The sequence below is a fragment of the Maniola hyperantus genome, chromosome 10 (assembly GCF_902806685.2).
Source record: "Maniola hyperantus chromosome 10, iAphHyp1.2, whole genome shotgun sequence".
Lineage (NCBI taxonomy): Eukaryota > Metazoa > Arthropoda > Insecta > Lepidoptera > Nymphalidae > Maniola > Maniola hyperantus.
Genome location: NC_048545.1, coordinates 13,079,317 through 13,099,285, shown reverse-complemented (window position 1 = coordinate 13,099,285; position 19,969 = coordinate 13,079,317). Strand labels below are relative to the sequence as shown.

General features: G+C 36.5%; 2 protein-coding genes across 3 annotated transcripts in view; one reads left to right on the top strand and one right to left on the bottom strand.

Moving 5' to 3' along the window:
* Window positions 1-1,640, bottom strand: part of LOC117985849 (E3 ubiquitin-protein ligase RNF19B-like) — an 82,031-nt gene extending 80,391 nt beyond the window's left edge. The window contains exon 1 of the mRNA XM_034972638.2: window positions 1,023-1,640. Within this exon, the coding sequence (XP_034828529.1) occupies window positions 1,023-1,146 (124 nt within the window). The 5' untranslated portion in view covers window positions 1,147-1,640. The remainder of the gene's footprint in view (window positions 1-1,022) is intronic.
* Window positions 1,641-5,329: 3,689 nt separating this feature from the next.
* Window positions 5,330-19,500, top strand: LOC117985973 (alpha-2-macroglobulin receptor-associated protein). 2 transcript variants are annotated; one of them, XM_069501518.1, is made up of 7 exons: window positions 5,330-5,633; window positions 6,636-6,848; window positions 7,854-8,064; window positions 9,071-9,235; window positions 15,854-15,951; window positions 16,392-16,451; window positions 18,085-19,500. In XM_069501518.1, exons 1-7 carry the CDS (start codon window positions 5,439-5,441, stop codon window positions 18,214-18,216), a joined length of 1,074 nt encoding a protein of 357 aa, XP_069357619.1. In that variant the 5' UTR covers window positions 5,330-5,438; the 3' UTR covers window positions 18,217-19,500. The 2 variants fall into 2 exon arrangements, 1 of the variants encoding a protein (XP_069357619.1); XR_011237241.1 differs by lacking the exon at window positions 18,085-19,500 and having other exon boundaries at window positions 5,333-5,633; window positions 9,071-9,347; window positions 16,392-16,409.
* The last annotated feature ends 469 nt before the right edge of the window (window positions 19,501-19,969 follow it).

The following is a 19,969-nucleotide window of genomic DNA, read 5'->3' as shown; positions in this document are numbered from 1 at the left end:
GCAGATACTCTAAATTTAGTTTAGAGAAAGACATTGGAATCGGTGCCATTGTTGCTTTAACCCTGAATTAAGTCAATCAACATCCTGTTATCTAGAAGCAACACATATATAAAACTTTCAACAAGAACAAATTATATCAAGGATTTATTTTGACGGGAAGTATTGACTAATATTGTAATAGGTCAGTATGATTCTATATTTAGATTCTTCGGTTCAGGAGTTCTACTGTATTTACAAGCTTATACAGTAGGATATAAAGACCAAATTCATTCAGAGTATATATGTTAATGGCAATGACCTATTTGATTGGAGACCTTATTGTTTCAATGTCTTACAATTGGTTATGGCTATAAAAATTTACTACAATTTACAATAACCATTTTTTTAAATATTCAGTGGCAATTTATGTCTGCCTCACTTAAGGATATAAGTGTCTGTCTGTCTGTCTGCTAGCTTTTTAAGGCCCATCCGTTCAACCAATTTTGATGCTAGACGATGGTACAATCCCAAGCTACTTTTTCTCACAGAAAATCAAAGTTCCCAGATACCACAGGATTTTTAAAAACCTAAATCCTTATGGATGTAGTCACAGGAATCATCTATTTGGTACAGAGATAACTTGCATCGGTTATTAATATAGGCTACTTTTAATCCCAGAAAAACAAAGAGTTCCCAGAAGATTTGCAAAACCTACATCCAAGCGAAGTCAAAGGCATCATCTACTATAATATACCTACATATAAAGCTGCAAGAACATTACTTCATCTTGCATGCATTTATTATACAAAAACAATTTTGGTTTTTGCAACTACATAATATTATAAGTACTAAGTATACTTACCTAATTCAAATAAGATTTTTCTGAACAGCTGGTCTAGCCTTATTAGTCATAGAATATGGGGACTTACCCCATATTTTATGACTTATAAAAGAAAATAATCTCTTAAAACTTTTTTTCTTTAGTATATTAGCTAAAGTAGTAGGTACACACTTACACAGAGGATATTGACAAAGAAACATACCTGAATGCGCCAGCCTCCGTCCCACTAAAGGGCTGTCCAAGAGCAATCGGCGTAGGGACCAACGGCCGAGGACTCCGCCGCCCCAGCCGCAGCCGCCGCGCCTCATCCCTTCGCGTTCCACCATCACGACACGAAAATATACATCACACTAACTTTGAACACAAGTTAAACTGATGTTAACACGGCAGGCGTCAGAGACAGACTACCGTTACGATTTTACAAATCATCTGAAGACTGAATCACGTCACGTACTACAGAATTTTTAGAATTCTTTTCACAAGTGTTGAGTAACAGTTCACGGTAAAACGAGACGCACCAACGAGAGAAAGTGGCAATGGTCAGACTCTGTAGATGAAATCGTGCACGTCCACAATTATTTCGGATGCAGTTTCTACCAGCATCCCGTTTTACTCCTTTGTATAGGTAAGCAGTAAGACTTTCGGAGATTTTAACACGATCGGCAGGAGTTGTATTAAATCTAACAAATGAGCGCTGAACTTCTAGGAACGAGATTTTAATGTTTAACAAAATATAAAAATATTACCTACATAAAAAGATAAAAGTAAAACAATGAACCCAAACGCAACAGTTCAACCAACCAACCAACGAGCAACGAGAGCGACTTCTCGAGTGTAGGTACTCGTTACTCGACGAATACGATAGTCGATTCAGGTATTTTGTTCTGAGACTCGATTATTTGTTGTAGATTCTTGGATAGATTGTAGTCTATGGCTCTATGCTATTCGCAGCATAATCGTAATCGCGGACGGAGGGTCCGCCCACCGCCTCTAAAGGCAAACACAAACTACAGACTTTCTCATTTAGATTTAAATTAGAAAGCCAAGGTTCTACCTAGTAGATAATCTATGGTTCTACCTATGTAGAGCTGTCAAGGCTATACATTTTTAACCGACTTCAAAAAAAGGAGGAGGTTCTCAATTCGTCGGAATCTTTTTAAAGTGACAGGTCATGTTTGATAAATGGATGATGGCATATGGATTGGTATGGTCCACGCTATTCAAATGGAGACCGCGTTTCGGCAAATGGAGTTGGGAGTACCTAACTACTACAGGGTACCCCGATAATATCTGAGGGTGATGTCATTTGAAAAGTGGCTGACACCAATTTTAATGTGAAAGGTAAAGGATAGGAAAAGTTGACGCAACTTTAAAATGATCTATGTCCTACAGTGGATACGATAATATAACATTAAATATAGTACCTACATAATTATTATATAAAAACAGTAACTTATTATTTTAAGGTAAAAAAATTCTTTTTCGCACATTATGACTAAAAATGTTCAAAAGATAGGTTTCATATTGCTATTACTTTCTGAATACTATTTTTGTTTACCTAAGTAACAAACAAAAAGCACGCATTATTATTAGTGCGGTCCACACAAGCACGGACCACGAATTAGGTGCTAAAACCACGTTCGGGACATTTAGGAACTTCTAACAAAACGTCGAAGCTACGTCACTGGCAGGCGAACAATGTTAGTACATTTGACGCAGGTAGCTCTAATGTAGTTAGCCCTATTTTTGTAGGTATGATTTCACGTCACCATAGCCTAATACCTATTTGACATAATATCCTCGATTCAGGATCAAATCGAGTTCCCTAACTCTAGTTCACTCTGCTAAAATGTTCTACGGGTTTTTCACCTTTTACCTGTATTGTAATTGTGCTCAGCCTTTTATGATAAGTCAAAGAAAGAAGATTGGCTAGCTCCTGCTCCAGTCATAGAGTAAAGTCTCCAGTGCGACAAGGATGGTATGGCGCGTGGCCAAAATCGGAACCTCAAAATAACCTGAAGGGCGATTGCCTCTGTAAGGCGATTGTCTAAAACCTGCATCAATCATTATTACAATCTCAATTGTAGCTGTCAAACAACCGCGATAGGGCCACTGAACTACAGTACGACAAGCACGACGACAAGGCTCTTTTGGCACTTGAATCACATTGACAGGGGGGCGCTGTTGGTGAACAAAGGCTTCGAAAAAGCTTCGAAATTATTCGAATATATAAACAAGAACAAGTTCCAATTTTTGCCACGCGCCAAGATAGCCTTGTCGCACTGTAAGCTTTGTCTACGCCCCTCTGTCAATGCCATTCTAATGCCAAAAATACATGTTTTTGTTTTTGGGTAGGGATGCAACATCATTTTTATAAATCGATGTTCGGAAACATCGATGTTCTCAAGATAAGCATCGATGTTAAAAAACATTGTTGTTTTCTAATATTTGAATTATAATCACTTCTATCATCCACAAATGACTTAAAATGTAGTTAAAGACATTTTAATTAACATAAAGGAACTAGATTCAAATAAATGTAATACAAATCCGCATAGGTATTTTGTTGTCATAGGTACTAACTATAGTATAGTCCGCGCCAATTAAATAGTCGTTCTTGAAGTTAACCGCAAGACGCGTCGCATTAGCATTTTCTAGGCGTCAGTGGGGCGCGCTACGCGAGGGAGTGAAACATAGGTACCAGCCCACGCGCCACGCCGCACTCCACGTTCATCTGCATTAGTGTGAGAGTTTTTATTTTTTATTTTAGTGCTAGGTACATCCGTATACAGTACACGAGCTCGTGGAACAATACCTGCGTGAGCTCGCATTCGCATCGTAGGTCAGACGCGAGTATTTAACTGCCGAAAACTATAAATATGAAGTACTTAAACAGTTTTTAACCCAATACCTTTAAGCGCCGTATTCACCATCCATCTTGCTGTACGTCCCGCCAAGGCCATGCACGATGCACGATGTAAAAAGACCGTGAATAGGCTTGAATTGAATAGGCGTGAATTGTTTGCTGGATGTGCACGATGAATTTTGCATCCAGCGAGCGCCCCCACCACCGCCCGCGTCGTGCAGATAGACATGCATGCAGTGCATGCTTGATCGTGAATAGACTTGCTGTACAGCAGATTTAACATTTAGAGGTTATTTCGTAACGTGAGTGCTCTCTCTCTCTCTCGTTTAAATACTCTCTTGCTTGATGCGTGCACGATGGTGTGTATGTACATCCAGCACCGCGGCCTTGAGCTGACGTACAGCCGGGATGGATGGTGAATACGGTGCTTTACTTTAGCTAACTTCCAATTATGAACTAGGTACCTACTAGACTACAAAACAACAAAAATGATTTTAAAAATAAAACTCATTTTAACAAGCAATTGAAATATTTATTTATTTAGTTTAGACCGTAGGTAGACGATACAATTTTGAACTGGAATTTAGGAAGAGACATTTTAATTAGTAGGAACTCAATAATTATTGTTTACATGCATCGAAATAAAATCAGTCAGTGTTTACATATCACTTAATATGGTACCTATCTACACTGTACATTACACGAATTATTCACATGATACTTGAAAACAAATGTGACGAACTATATAGTTAGTTAGGTACCTAACTATGATCACGACGTTACCACACCAAAAAAAACAAACAATATATCTAAGATCTAGTTATTTGTTTAAATGTAAGTAATAATTTTTCACATGGAGTTTAAAAAACCGGCCAATTGCAAGTTAGACTCGCTCACAAAGGGTTCTGCACTACAGTCGTATTTGTTTGACATTTTGCACGATAAATCAAAAACTGCATGCAAAAGATGCATGGACTTATTATAGTAAGAAATATCATATCACTGCAATTATGCAGAAAAATAAATAAAAATCTAATTAAGAATTTACAAGTATACCTAGCCCTTTCATATGATACCCCACTTGGTAAAGTAATTTTACTTTGAAAGTTGAAAATACTACTTAACTAATTATTTGTTCATGAATTTTTTATTTATTTTTTGTGATTTTTATCCTTATTTCCGGATTTATTCCTTTACTTGAGCTACAGGATCCACCTATACCAAATTTCATGATTCTAGGACAACAGGAAGGAGGTACTCTATTAGGTATTCGTGACAGACATACAGACAATGAAGTGATCCCATAAGGGTACATTTTTTCCTTTTGAGGTTCGGAACCCTAAAAAAGAAGTTTGAATCATATTCTATTCCCCAAAAACCTATTTCTGTCCTGACTCCTGAGTGATTGTTGATCAGCTTCAGGAACAAACGCTTACACTTGGCACAGAATATGTGGCAACGACGGGTATTTTTCATCCTTACCTTACCTTACTCTACAGAGTAAATGAACGATGTCGTTGTTTGACACTTTTCATTTCATCATTTTCGTCATTTTCGTTTTGTTCATCAAAACATCGATGCTTAGATCGATGTTTGTGAGCTATAATGTTGATGTTTAGCACACATCGATGTATCGTTGTCATGTGGTCCATGTGGTTGTCATCCCTATTTTTGAGTGGGTGGACTTGCTGAATATTTTTGTGAAATTTAAATTTTGTAAACACTTGAATTGTTTTACCAAAGTAACAAATAATGTCGTTGCACCAAATACTTCGATTTGTTATCATAACCTTCTTAATTGCTAATGTTTTAACTGAAAATAAATATAGTCGTTCAGCTAATGAAAAGAAAACCACTGAAAAGAAAAAAAGCGATGTGGATTTCAGAACCCTAGAAAAGCCTTTCAGGATGAATAAACTAAACATGGTTTGGTTGAAAGCGCAACAGGTAGGTTGTCAATGTTTTCTGGAACTATAATGATCATATTTTTCTTAGATTAGGTTTTAAAGCCAGTATTTAATTTGATAAGTACCTACATAATTATGTATTCTTGAGAATGTAGATATGCAGATATGTACATGGTAAGTACATCCTACCCTATCTGGTGTACAAACATTAGATTATTGAGGGTTAAGATACTTAACTAACATTGCTAATCCTTATGATTAAAACACAAAAATGTTTCTAATTGTCTCCATCATACACAGAAACCATCCAACCGATGTGCCTCAAACTGGTTTCAATAGAAAGACAATAATTCAGATGGTTTTAGAACTTTTAGACCACTAAAATAATGCATTAGGCATATTCTTGTTTAGAGTAGTAGCACAGGGTATCCGCTAGTTATATTTTTTGTTATGCTAGTGCACATTGACATCATGCAAGCACTGAGCGGTGAGCCCAAAGCGAGTTGACTGATTCACATAGCATGTCAGCTTACTACAATATAGTACTTGGGCAAATATAGGTACTTTAATTCTGGTAAACAGAATCTATGAACTAATTGACAGATCTAAATCAAGTGCTATCCTTTTCTGCAGGGAGAATAATTATGAAAAAGGCATTATTTTTTTGATCTGTCATTTTAGTTAAGATATTAGGTAGATTTTGCCAGATTTTGTACAACTCATAAGTCATATGTTCAGTACAGTATATAAAGTACAATCTGAAATTGGGTAGCTATGGAAAATAGACCCAACCCACACATACTTATTTTGATAAAATTAAAGTTTTAGAAACTTTGATTTGATATTTAGTTAAAATGGTTAAGTATATTCATTTTCTCTCTGTATCATAATATTCTTTCAATATAATATTGTATATTCAGTATATTGATGTGAAAATATACTGTTAATGACCATAGCTTAAAGTGATATTTTGTGAGTTCAACTCATTTTGCATAACGACATCCAATTCTGCTTAGCAGCTAACGTGTTATCTGATTTACAGAGACTAACAGAGCCAAAGTTAAAGTCACTGTACAGTGACCTGATGATTCAAGACAAGGAGGAGATTACGTACAAGAGGGTGAAGAGCGAGGGGGGAGATAAGGAGGGCCTGAGAGAAGCCGACCTGCGGCGCAAGCTAACCAATATTATGACCAACTACGGCCTGCGGGAACATTTTGAGGATGCATCTGTGGGCAGACAGAAACAGGAACCTGTAAGTTTATTTTCTGTTCATATGGAGAAGCGTGTAAGAAGGGTCCACTGAATTAAAATTTAATGAACCTGAATAATAGTACATCTTCATCATCATGATCAACCCATCGCCGGCTCACTACAGAGAACGGGTCTCCTCTCAGAGTGAGAAGGGTTTTGGCCATAAATAATAAATAAATAAATAAAAATCTTTTTTATTCGTATAAACTTTTACAAGTACTTATGAATAGTCGGATGCATCTACCACTGGTTCAGAATGCCTTTCCTACCGAGCATAGTCTACCATGCTGGCCATGTGCGGATTGGTAGACTTCACACACCTTTGAGAACATTATGGAGAACTCCGGGATCGAACCCCCGACCTCCGATTAGAAGGTTGACGTCCTAACCACTTCGCTATCACAGATTTTAAATAGTACATACATATTTGAAAATGTTGACACGAGAATGAAGTGTAACATTCATACAATAATTTGGATTAGTTGCAATGTTCATTGAAATATGAGAGACAATTATTCAGATAATGAATTGAGATAAACCTTGTACAAGTCTTTCAGTGTCATTGACATGTTTTAATTACCTGATAATGACAGTCGTAATAAGACTGTTCCATACCATTCCATATTATAAATGCGAAAAAGTGTATTTTTTTTTGGTTTGTCCTTCAATCACGTCGCAACATAGCAACGGATTAACGTGATTTTTTTAGTGATCATTTTTTGGAGCTCCATTTGGGCTGTTGGCTGGCCTATCATCTGACTGACTGACTGACTGATCTGTTGATAGATCAGTCAGTCAGTCAGTCACCTTTTGATGAACAGCTCAAACTACTGGATGGATCGGGCTAAAAATTGGCATGCAGATAGATATTATGACGTAGGTATCAGCTAAGAAAGGATTTTTGAAAATTCAACCCCTAAGGGGATGAAATAAGGGTTTGAAATTTGTGTAGTCCACGCGGACGAAGTTACGAGCATAAGCTAGTACTTAATAAATTTTTTGACAGGCCTACAATGAAGCCATGGAGGATTATATAAACAAGAGTCTGTTCAAAGACAAGAAGCTCAACATGCTATGGGCCAAGGCCGAGGCGTCAGGCTTCACCAGCGAGGAGCTGGCAGCGCTGCGCGAGGAGTTCACGCACCACCAGGACAAGATAGACCAGTACTATGACCTGCTGGTCAACATGGAGGCTGGCTCCAAGGATGGCTATAAGAGTAGGTCTTTTTAAAGCTGTAAACTTATTTTTGAAGTAAAAAACTTCTTTAGTGCAACTTGAAATATTACTTGAGAAAAGGGTGCCATCTCCACGGGCGAGCGAATCGCAACGAGTCTGACCTGCCATACTATAATATACATGCTGAAATTTTGATGGTTGTTTTCCCGAAGCGAAATGATTTTGTCGTGGTATTACAATCGATTTATAAATATAAAAAAATATTTGAGTCAAAAATGTCAAATTTACAATCGAGAAAAACAAAAATCGAATGAGACCTTGAACCAATAGTGATACCGCGTGCGTGCATGCTAGTTTATGTCGTATCACTAAGCGCGAGAGCTTATTTTGCTCTAAACTTTTTCACTTTATTGGCAGCGCGGTTCGAGTGGATGTACCTTCCTGCTATTCACGTTACTTCTAGGGCGTTACTATTGTTTCTCACAGTTTCGAGTTGTCGTTTTTTTTTTTAATTATTTCAAAACAAAAACATTTTTATTTTTTAAGTTTAACTCAAAAGTTCGATAGTACTACTGAGGGCAAATCGTTCTGCCGCGGGAAGACAACCACTAAAATTTCACCGTGTATATTGTCGACGATAGTATGGTCCGAGAGGATCAGGGATCCACTATAATATTATAAAAGACAGGCTCCATTTAAAAATCGATAAAAAAATCATAATAGAATTGTGCGCGTGTTTTAGCATCGTCAAATTGAGTCAATTGCTTTAACAGATTCAGTGGATCACGATGTTGTAATGTTTATTTTTGAAGTTGACCTATTTTTTTACTTGTACTAGCTGATGCCCGCGACTTCGTACGCGTGGATTTCGGTTTTTAAAAATCCCGTGGGAACTCTTTGATTTTCCGGGATGAAAGTAGCCTATGTCACTTTCCAGGTCTTTAACTATCACGTCGATCCGTTGCGACGTAATTGAAGGACAAACCAACATACCAACAAACAAACACACTTTCGTATTTGTAATATGGGTACTGATTATTTCCCAGATGCAGTAAACGATGAGGAATTGGATAAGTTCAATGAAATAAACCTGGAGAAGGACAATGGAGAGAACTTAGGCAAAGACTACCTGGACAAAGCCAACTTGGTGCGAGAGAAGCACAGGAGTCTGCGCGACGGGTATGATCGACTGCAGAGGATCGCTGCCAAAGGTTGGTATAGAGAACTTAGGCAAAGACTACCTGGACAAAGCCAACTTGGTGCGAGAGAAGCACAGGAGTCTGCGCGACGGGTATGATCGACTGCAGAGGATCGCTGCCAAAGGTTGGTATAGAGAACTTAGGCAAAGACTACTGGACAAAGCCAACTTGGTCCGAGAGAAGCACAGGAGTCTACGCCATGGGTATGATCGACTGCAGAGGATCGCTGCCAAAGGTTGGTATAGAGAACTTAGGCAAAGACTACCTGGACAAAGCCAACTTTGCTTCACCGTTAAAGCAAGGATATTTAATTACTTAAAACGCAAATAACTCTGAAAAGTTAGAGGTGCGTGCCAATTAGAATGCGGACGTCCTAACCACTAGGCTATCACCGCTCATATTATTTATTAAATATGATCTGATCAGATATGTTGGTAAGCTTTAGCCATGTGGGTAACATGTGATACCACCTCAAGGCTAGCATATTTTCGTCTTGGTCTTATCATTATCAGGAATATCAGCAGGGCGATTGTCTAAAACCTGCATCAATTATTATCACAATCTCAATTGCTCTGATTGGCTGAATTTGTGCGATTCTTGTTGCAACAATGCATTGTAGCCAATAGTGAGCGAGCATTAACCAATCAGAGATGATTGCGATCGTGACATTGTAGCTGTTAAACAACCGCGGTAGGGCCACAGGTCAAGCATTTAAATGTCATAGACGTCAAAAATCATTTGATGAACAGTGCGGCAAGGCTATCTTGGCGCGTGGAGAAAATTGGAACTAACGTTGCCGTCAAGTGTCCCCTTTGTTCTTGTTCGAATAGTCTAAGCCTTTGTTCTCCAATAGCGCCCCCCTGTCAATGTCAAAGTCAAAGTCAAATGATTTATTCAAAATAGGTAATAAATTACTCTTATTGATTGTCTGGTATAGTGTTAGATTTGTAAGATAATATAGTGGTGATAATTATAACGCAAACTTAAAACTAAAGCTACGAGGGTTCCAAACGCGCCCAGGTCTGAGAAGAGCCCACAACAAACTCAGCCGGGTATTCTTTTTATTATCACCACTTTACAAATTTATTGAAACTTATTAGAACTATCACAAAGTCGTTAAGCAACTCATTCCCAAGCTTGCTTATCATTTAAATAATCCTTTACATTGTAATAGGATTTTTCAATTAGTTTACGTTTTATGAAAACTTTGAACTTGTTGAGAGACATCTCCAATATGTCTTCTGGAAGCTTATTATAGAAACGTATGGAATTACGAGCAAATGAATTGCTAACTTTACTGAGCCTAGAGGCGGGAATTACAAGTTTATTTTTATTTCTAGTATTTATATTATGACAGTCACTTTTTTTTTAAATTTATTTATGTTTTTATGTACGTACAGTAAATTTTCAAAAATATATTGATTATGCACTGTCATAATTTTAACTTCCCTAAATTTAGTTCTCAGCGACTCTCGTGGCCCCATACTGTATATGGCTCGAACAGCCCTTTTCTGCAGCACAAAAATAGAATTAATATCAGCAGCATTACCCCATAATAATATACCATATGACATAATGCTGTGAAAGTAACTAAAATATACTAGTCTCGCAGTTTCTATGTCTGTCAACTGGCGAATCTTTTTTACCGCATATGCGGCAGAACTAAGTCTGTTCGATAAGTTATTTATATGAGAGCCCCATTGAAGTTTTGCATCTAACGTTATTCCAAGAAAAATAGCGGTATCCACTAAATCTAATTCCTCATTATTAAGTTGCACAGTGGTTTTCACCTGCTTAACATTTGGTAAAGTGAATTTAATACACTTTGTCTTTTTCCCGTTGAGAAGCAGGTTATTAGCTTCGAACCACTGTACTAACTTGGTGAGAGAATTGTTTACTTCATCAAAAGTTGTTAAGTATCGATTGATTTTAAATAAAAGTGATGTATCATCAGCAAACAAGACTATCCCGTAATTGTCCTTAGCGAGGTAAGGAAGGTCATTGATGTAAATAAGGAACAGAAAAGGTCCTAAGATGGAACCTTGTGGCACCCCCATTTTTACAACGGATCCGGGAGATCGCTTTCCATTCACGTCTACCCTTTGTATTCTATCATTTAGGTAAGAACTCATCAATTCCAATGCTGCACCCCTAATTCCATAATGGTGCAATTTCGCGACCAATGTTTCATGATCAACGCAGTCGAAAGCCTTGGATAAATCACATAAAACGCCAAGCGCATCACGTGATTCCTCCCAGGCTTCAAATATATTTAGTATTAACTCAACACCAGCATCGGTTGTTGAGCGACCCCGTGTAAAACCAAACTGTTTGGTGTGAAATAAATCATTAATGTTGAAAAAATTAAGCAGTTGAGTTAAAATTATTTTTTCAAAGATTTTACTAAAAGTGGGTAGTACAGATATCGGTCTGAAGTTAGTGGGGTCACTAGTACTACCTGATTTAAATAATGGAATTATTTTACTATGTTTCATTAAGTCTGGAAACTCACCACAGTCAACACAATTATTGAATATTAATGCTAACTCGGGTGCAACAATATCAATTAATGATTTCACAACGTTAACGGAAATGCCCCACAGATCATTTGTTTTCTTATTATTAATTAATTTAAAAGCTTTGATAACGTCAGAGCAACTAACGTGACTGAATTCAAACATTTTATTACATTCAGGCACGTTATCCTCCAATAGTGAGAGAGCGGCGGCTGCTGAAGAGTTCAATGATTTTGTAGTAGAAACAGGAATATCTGTAAAGAAGGTCTCGAAAACGGTTGCAACCTCGGGGTCTGACGTAATCAACTTGTCATGATATTTTAGTTCAAAATTACAAGTTTTATGTGTCACTCTTCCTGTTTCTTCGTTAACTATTTTCCAGGTAGTTTTTACTACATTGGAGCTGTTTTTAATTTTTGCCTGGATATATTTTGACTTGGCTGCAATGCAATCTCTCTTAAACTTTTTGGAAAACAGTTGAACGTACTGCTTGAATTCGTCACCAGTATCATATTGTCGCTCCGCATACAATTCATATAGTTTTTGTCTACTTTTATGTAGTTCTACTGTTGCCCATTCACTAAAAACTTTTGCATCAGTAGTCAAGACCGATTTACTGGTGAATATTGAGTTAAATATAGTATTGAATATATTAAAAAATGTATTATACATTTCATCAGGACTAAACCCATTTGACAAAAATGGAAGGTGTTTTATAAGGCTTAGTCTCATATTCTCAATTCGGTCAGACGTTACTGGTACAAAGGTTATTCTACGTTTAGAATTTTTTTTCTTCAAATTTTCAAACTGGATCAACTGTCCACAATGATCCGAATCCAATTTGCTAATTATGGTTTTAGTAATTGGATTTATATTTGTAAAAATATTGTCTATACATGTGGCGCTAGTTACAGTTATTCTTGTAGGCTCCATAAACATGTTGGATAGGTTGTAGGATTTGAAAAGATTTAATAATTTGCCATTTAAAGGGCTACTTTCCAAAATATTTACATTAAAGTCTCCGCACACAATCAGCTTTTTATTTGATTTTGAGATTTTGAATAAGACTTCATCCATTACCTTTTCAAAAAGATCAAAGTTAGACAAGGGTGGTCTATATACAGACACAACAATGAATTGCTCAAGTTCAACTGAGGATAGTTCTATTGTTCGCTCAACAGACAGGCTCTCTATGTCATTTCGATTCTTGAATTTTAATTGTTTGCTAAGCAAAATTAACGAGCCGCCATGAATCGCATTGGTTCTGGTGAACGAACTACCAACCTGGTGATTACCAAAATTGAATGTATACTCATGATTTTTTAACCAATGCTCAGTTATACATAAAATATCAATATTGAAATTATTCAAAAAAAGTTCTATTTCCAGATCTTTCCCTCTGATACATTGAATGTTTTGGTGCACCAGATTGATAACATTAGATTTTTTGCAACAACTTGCAATTTCTAATTCTTTGCCGGTGAAGCTCTGTATACTTTGATGTACATTTTTCATGTGACAGGGCTCCTCCGTTGTCTTACTGTCTAGTTTAAACAAGCAATAGGGTTCCTAATAGTACTTACACTATTGCTCGAGTCAATAATAGAAAAATTAGTACTAGAAGTACTCGAGTCAATATTATAAATATTTGTACTAGAAGTACTTGAGTCAATATTATAAATATTTGTACTAGAAGTACAGTTTGTATAAGAGTCAAAAGAGTTTGTTACAACACTTGTAACTGAATCATTTAAATTATGTGCTAATAGTGAGGCAATATGCATCTTACATCTCTTCGGCAGATACATACTGTCTCCGGTCAATTTAAACTTATTAGTCAATTTAATACTATTAATGTCAAAATAAAAAATAGCTTCACTATAATGTTTAGTGAGATTATACATTTTCAAATTTAAAGTATGTATTTTATCATTTTGTTGTTTGTTTAATGTACCAGAATAAGGAAAAGCACACAAAACAAATTTACATTTTGTTTTCTCATGTAGGAGCAATAATTTTTGAATGCATTTTACAATCTGTTGTTTTTTGACTTGTAAACTGTCCCCAAACAATAATATAACATTTGTATTACTATCCAATGATTTTTCATTTAAGTTATTAATTAAATAGTTAAAACTAGCTCCAGGAGAACATCTATTAATCACTGAATGCTTTAAACAACAGCTCATTATGGAGCCCAGACCTCTACCTAAGCTGTCAGAAATAATTATAGTTTGTTTTATTGGCTTAGCTGAGGGATTAATATTGACAGATGAAGGAACCTCTGTAACATCAATACTACACGGAACCTCTGTAACATCAATACTACACTGCTCTGGACAAGTATCTGTTTTCACAGGGAGCGGTGCAGGACTATCTTGGTGAACAATAGGTACATTTGGAGAACATTCATGCTTATTGGTTAATGACTCAAAGCGAGCCATGTTATAGTTACTTAATGCTAACAATTCATCTGCTGCCAGTATTTGCTCATCAATCTGTTTTTGTGACAGCTCGTATTGGTTTGTGACATTATGTAGCGAATAAGTCAATTTGGAAATTTCATCATTTAAGGTTTGAACATCCAAATCATACTTATCCCGGAGTTCTGTAATAGATAAGCAATAAGCATCGAGCTTATTTAATAATTGAGAACGTTCCTTTCGTAATGCAATATTTTTTGTATGAGTTTTTTGAGATTTTATCAAACTTTTGGTTTTTCTAATTACTTTACTAAGTTTTATATATTTTTTTATTTTGTTGTGGCTATTCAAAAATACCAAGTTATGTTCCGGCAATGACTTGGTATTACTAGCACACGGACTGTCACAAGTCAGATCTATGATCACTCCTGGCGCGTCTGGGGATGAAGTGAGCAGCTCGTCGTACAAATTATTTATTGCCTTTGTTTCATGGCTTTGCAATTGAGACTGAAGGTCGTCAATTGTTTTCTGAGCTCTACTCAATTCATTCTCCAACATAGAAATCCTGCTAAGAGCCTCATCATATGTTTGGATGCACTGATTGAATGAGCCGACCGCCTCCTGAAGTTGGTCCCGTTCTTCCAGTACTATAGTATGAACATTGCTTAGGTCAGCCAGTTCAGCCTTCAATTGAGTGTTCTTTGTAATAATGGCTCTTAACTCAGCTTCACTGTCGTCTTGTTCCTTCAACAACTGCTCATTTAGCTGTTTCAGTGATTTTAGTTCCCGGAGGGCATTTTTTAGTTTCACTTGCTCCTCCATAGCTACTGCCCTCCTGGTTGTTGGTGCCATTGTGTATGTGTACTACTCTGAAACACACCAAATAATATATGTGGGTGAAGGAAAATAAAATTAAATAAAATAAAGTTTAAAGTAGGTATTACAGATATGAAGATGGAATGATCTTTGAAAACAGAAAAGAAAGAACAAAAGATTAAAGACTTAGTGAGATACTTATAGTTATTTGGTATATCTACACCTACACTAACTGGACCAAAATATTACAACACAATAATGTACTTAATTTGTAAAAAATTAGGTGTCAATATGAAATGCAAAGTTCATCACTTATTACTATTAAGTACTTATTAATTTATAAAGTTATTGTTTTGCATTAGACTTAGTATTTATTATGTATTGTGTAATGTTAGTATTGTCTGAGGCAATATTCGTTATTCTCCAACTATACTTCCACTATTTGTCAAGTAAGTGGAAAAAGGTTTTTGCCTAGTGTGAGGAGGGACGTGTCTCGATGTTCTCGAGAAAAGAAAGAGTAGTGAGTATAGTACCTAACCTAATTATGTAAAATAACATTGAAATACATAAAATATAAGAATAAGTTAGGTAATAGAAGCAATACTCCCCAAGTTTAAGCCGTTTATTTTCAAACACTCGGCAGCCACCCTCCGTTTAAATCCTTCTTCTGGTTATGTCGCTTATGTATAGTCGCATGTCACAGTTATTTACAGTATTTACAACCGCATAATAATAATTTCACACTGTTTTTTCACTTATTTCTAGTTAATTTTAATATATTTAAATTTAAATTTAAGGAACAGCTGATTTTGCAACATGACAGCTTGTCATTCAAGTGTCGCACTGTATGATTTTTTTTGTTTGAATACTTACAGGTCCCACTAACAAGGAGTTCATAGAGCCGAAAGTGCAGGGTCTGTGGAAAATGGCGGCTGCAGCGAACTTCACTGTCGATGAACTTGAATCTTTGAAGGTAATTAAATATTGATATTGATGATTATGATATTGTTAGTATTTGACTTTGGACAGGTTTGGACATCTCAATCCGAAAACCATGAACACAATGTTTTTGTGGTTACATCAAAAATATATTAATTAAAAAGTGTAATTTCTTGTACGATGGTACGGAACCCTTCGTGTGCGAGTACGACTAGCACTTGAGTGGTTTTTTTTTTAAATTTATTATGAAACGATTGACTGCTGAGTTTCTTGCCGCTCATTAGAATTTGCTTTCCGAACCGGTAGTGGTAGTCATAGATGTAGTGTAGCATAAGAGACACTAGTTGTCCTACATGAAATAAATTCCGAAAATTGCACAGCCCGGGATCGAACCCCTGACAGAATAGGATACGGTTGTGTTAACCACTATGCTATCACACTTTTTTGATAACTTAAGACGTTCTATTCGGCCAGGTGGAGCTGAAACACTACGAGTCTCGTCTACTGAAGCTGCGTACACTACACGCGGACCACGTAAGCAACTTTAACAAGCATCATAGTAAGGTTGTTTTCCATTTTATTTTGTTTTAACGTACGCGGCCAAAAGTGATGAACATTGATCTTTAGAAGGAGACAGCAGATTTGTAGAGCACTGTCTCGGTCGTTGAGACCGACAAAGCGTCTTATGGGTATGAGTGACCAACGCTCTACAAAGATGAAATGTCATTCTAAAGGTTGTTCATCACTTTCGGCCGCGTACTGTACTTAATATAATTTTATTTATGCTTGTTTCGATTTCGTATACTAGCTAGATCATTCGTTATATTGTTTGCCAGCTAAAATCCACTAAAAAAGGTTACGCCATTTTGAGTCGAGCCCTAAAGTGCGTGCATTGGTAATTTGTGACACACCTCAAGTTATAGTTTATTTGCATTTCAAGAAGTAGGTATGTAGAACTTAGTCCGTGTGGACTACACAAATTTTAAACCCCTATTTTACACCCTTAGGGGTTGAGTTTTCAAACATCCTTTCTTAGCGGATATCTACGTCATAACCATAGAGCAGAAACAAAGAGGAGATGTTGTATTAAGATTTCCCTATGAAATATCGAGTGACATTTTGCGGGGTGAGGGGTTGTGGAACGCCGCCCACTTCTCAATTTTCCATCTGCGGGTTAGTAGCAAAACTACTCGCTTAGCGACCTAACATCGATATATTGATGTCACTACATAGTTCAGCTATCTCACACTAGATGTCAATAATCTAGAACTATTTTAATAATTACGTATAAAATTACTTACAAATGAAATGTGATACCATTCATAGCATCAGAACGTCTGTCTGAATAACTTTGACACGATAAAACACAACACTTCATCCTTTTGTTCTTAAAAACGCGAAAACACACCGATAATACGAGTCTCAATATATGTGAACCTGACGAACGCAGACAGCATACTAACTAAGGCCCCGCCCACAGTGATGACGTCAGGACCTAGTTGAAAATCACAGTGCACAGTTGCTTAGGCCAACACCTCTTTGTTTCTGCTCTATGGTCATAACAGCCATCTACATACGCGGCAGTAAATAATGTACATTGATCTTTAGGAGATAGCGGATTTGTAGAGCATTGTCTGTCGTTGAGACCGACAAAACGTCATCTAGGTATGAGTGACAGAGACAACGCTCTACAAAGCCGAAATGTCTAAAGGCCCATGTACATTACTTTTAGTCGCGTACTGTACATCGATCTTTAGAAGGAGATAGCGGATTTGTAGAGCATTGTCGTTGAGACCGACAAAATGTCATATAGGGAGGTATGAGTGACTAAAGGCCCGATGTACATTATTTTCTCTACCGCGTACTGTACAAGTGTACATGCCTAACTCGATCCGTCCAGTAGTTTGAGAGCTCTGGTGCGTTAATAGATTAGTCAGTTACATCATGTTTTCCTTTGACATAGAATAGAATAGAATGTTTTTTTATTCATGTAAACATTTTAAAAGTGCTTATGAATAGTAATAATAATTTTATCACGTCATTTTCTTCTTCTTCTTCGCTCTGGGCTGGTTTCCGCACTTAAACGTTTCCGTCTAATCACGTCATTTCTTAATATTTGATCAATCGAAAACACGTTAAGTTCGTACAAACACACAACACGGTACAGGTGGCGGCGGCGGGGGATAAGATGGACCACTTCGCAGACCAGCAGCAGATGATCAAGAAGCACTCGCGCAAGGTGGAGAAGATGCACGCCGACCTCGAGGGACGCATCCTGGCGCGACACACAGAGTTGTAGAGCGTTGACTAGGCAGACTTTGAGCTACGGAACACTACGACACTCGGATCGTAGGTCGACATTTGTAGAGCGCTATCTCTTTTACTCTCGTATGCGTGTTGTATCTTGTCTTATCTACTCATCACCGGGCATGAGTTTATACGCCATGTAAAATGACTTCTCACGCGATATTGTAACTTTTGTCAAATTTCATGTCAAAAGTACGATTTTAGTACTTATTTTAAAAGTGAAAGGCGTACTTTTGACATGACACTTGACCCTTAGAAATAAAATGGCGCATGAAAAGTCATTTTGTATGGACTATAAACGTAACATGTCTATGGTAGTGTCAATTGTTTAGTTTTTTATTCAAATATAAGTGAGCCCTTAACCGCAATCTCACCTGGTGGTAAGTGACGATGCAGTCTAAGATGGAACGCGTGACACTTGGTTTGGTAGCAAGACAGAAAATATGTCACAGCACATTATAGATATAGGCCTGCTATAGGTAGCAGTCTATAGTCGCGTACCTTAGAGCTAGCGCGCACCACAGTGCGGTGAGTTGCGGTGCGTTTTGAAATCCGCAAATTTGAATTTTAATCTATCAGAATCCGGCGCGGAATTGATTCCGCAGTGCGCCCACTTCTATGTAGTTCTGTACTTAGTTCACAGATTTTGCGGGGGGAAAAACGTATGGAAATTTTCCGTGGTGCGCGCTAGCTCTTAGTCGTACGAACTTGAAAGCATTTATTTAGGCATAATAATTTGAATAGTTTCAACTTTCAATATCAATTTAATGGGTTGAGTTATGACTTACTGTTTTGAATAATTCAGGATATACACAGATTTCAAGTAAGTTGTAGATGGAAATTTTATCATTTTGAAGAAAAAAGAAATAAAATGACAAAATGTTTATTATAACTTGTTTCCAATAGCAGCTAAATAGGGTAACTTATCATAAAATATAAGAGAAATATATCTTTTCCCAAAGAGTCGTAAGTGGTTTTAAATGTTTAAATTAGTAACTACTAAAATATCACACAAATGATTTTTTTTAAACAAATCAAGATATTATATGCTGGCTAGACTGAGTGTGGAAAATAGCCAAAATAGCAACCCTTGTCTATAATTTATGTACTTTATTCTATAGTAATTTTTTTATTTAGTAAGTAGTATGAATAATAGAATTCCTTCACTTTTTATGTGATCACAATAAAATAAATTGTTAAATTGTAAATTATTTTGTATATTGTTTTTAAGTGATGTATGAATCTCGTTTTTATTTTCAATAAATAAATAACCAAATCTAAGAATGTTTAATTTTGGTCAAACTGCTTGTCTTAGGCTGAGATCTATAGAGCGTACTTTGACTGTGCTCAGGTATAAGACAATGTTAAAACGAGACAGCGTTATATCGCTGACATAAGTTTGACTCGTTTTAATTAAAACTTTAGTCTGACTCAAAGTGAAAGTGAAGAGCGCACTTTGACTTCTTTGCTCAGACTTGAGACACTGTTGAAACGAGTAAGAGGTGCTGGTTCTGTCTTTCCTCTACTAACTAAATTTAGAGTATCTGCATCTTTTTCTTTTTAATATTGCTAAAAAAAGGACAGAACATGAATTTTACATCTTATTTTAGTGCACGCTACAATTAATTTAAACAATAGGCTCGCGACTGGCAGCTAAAGCCACGAAGTTTAACTGTTTTAAATTAAATTCAAACTTGTCAAACTGCCTGTTCTTTTTATATTATCTTATGGTAAATAAATTAATT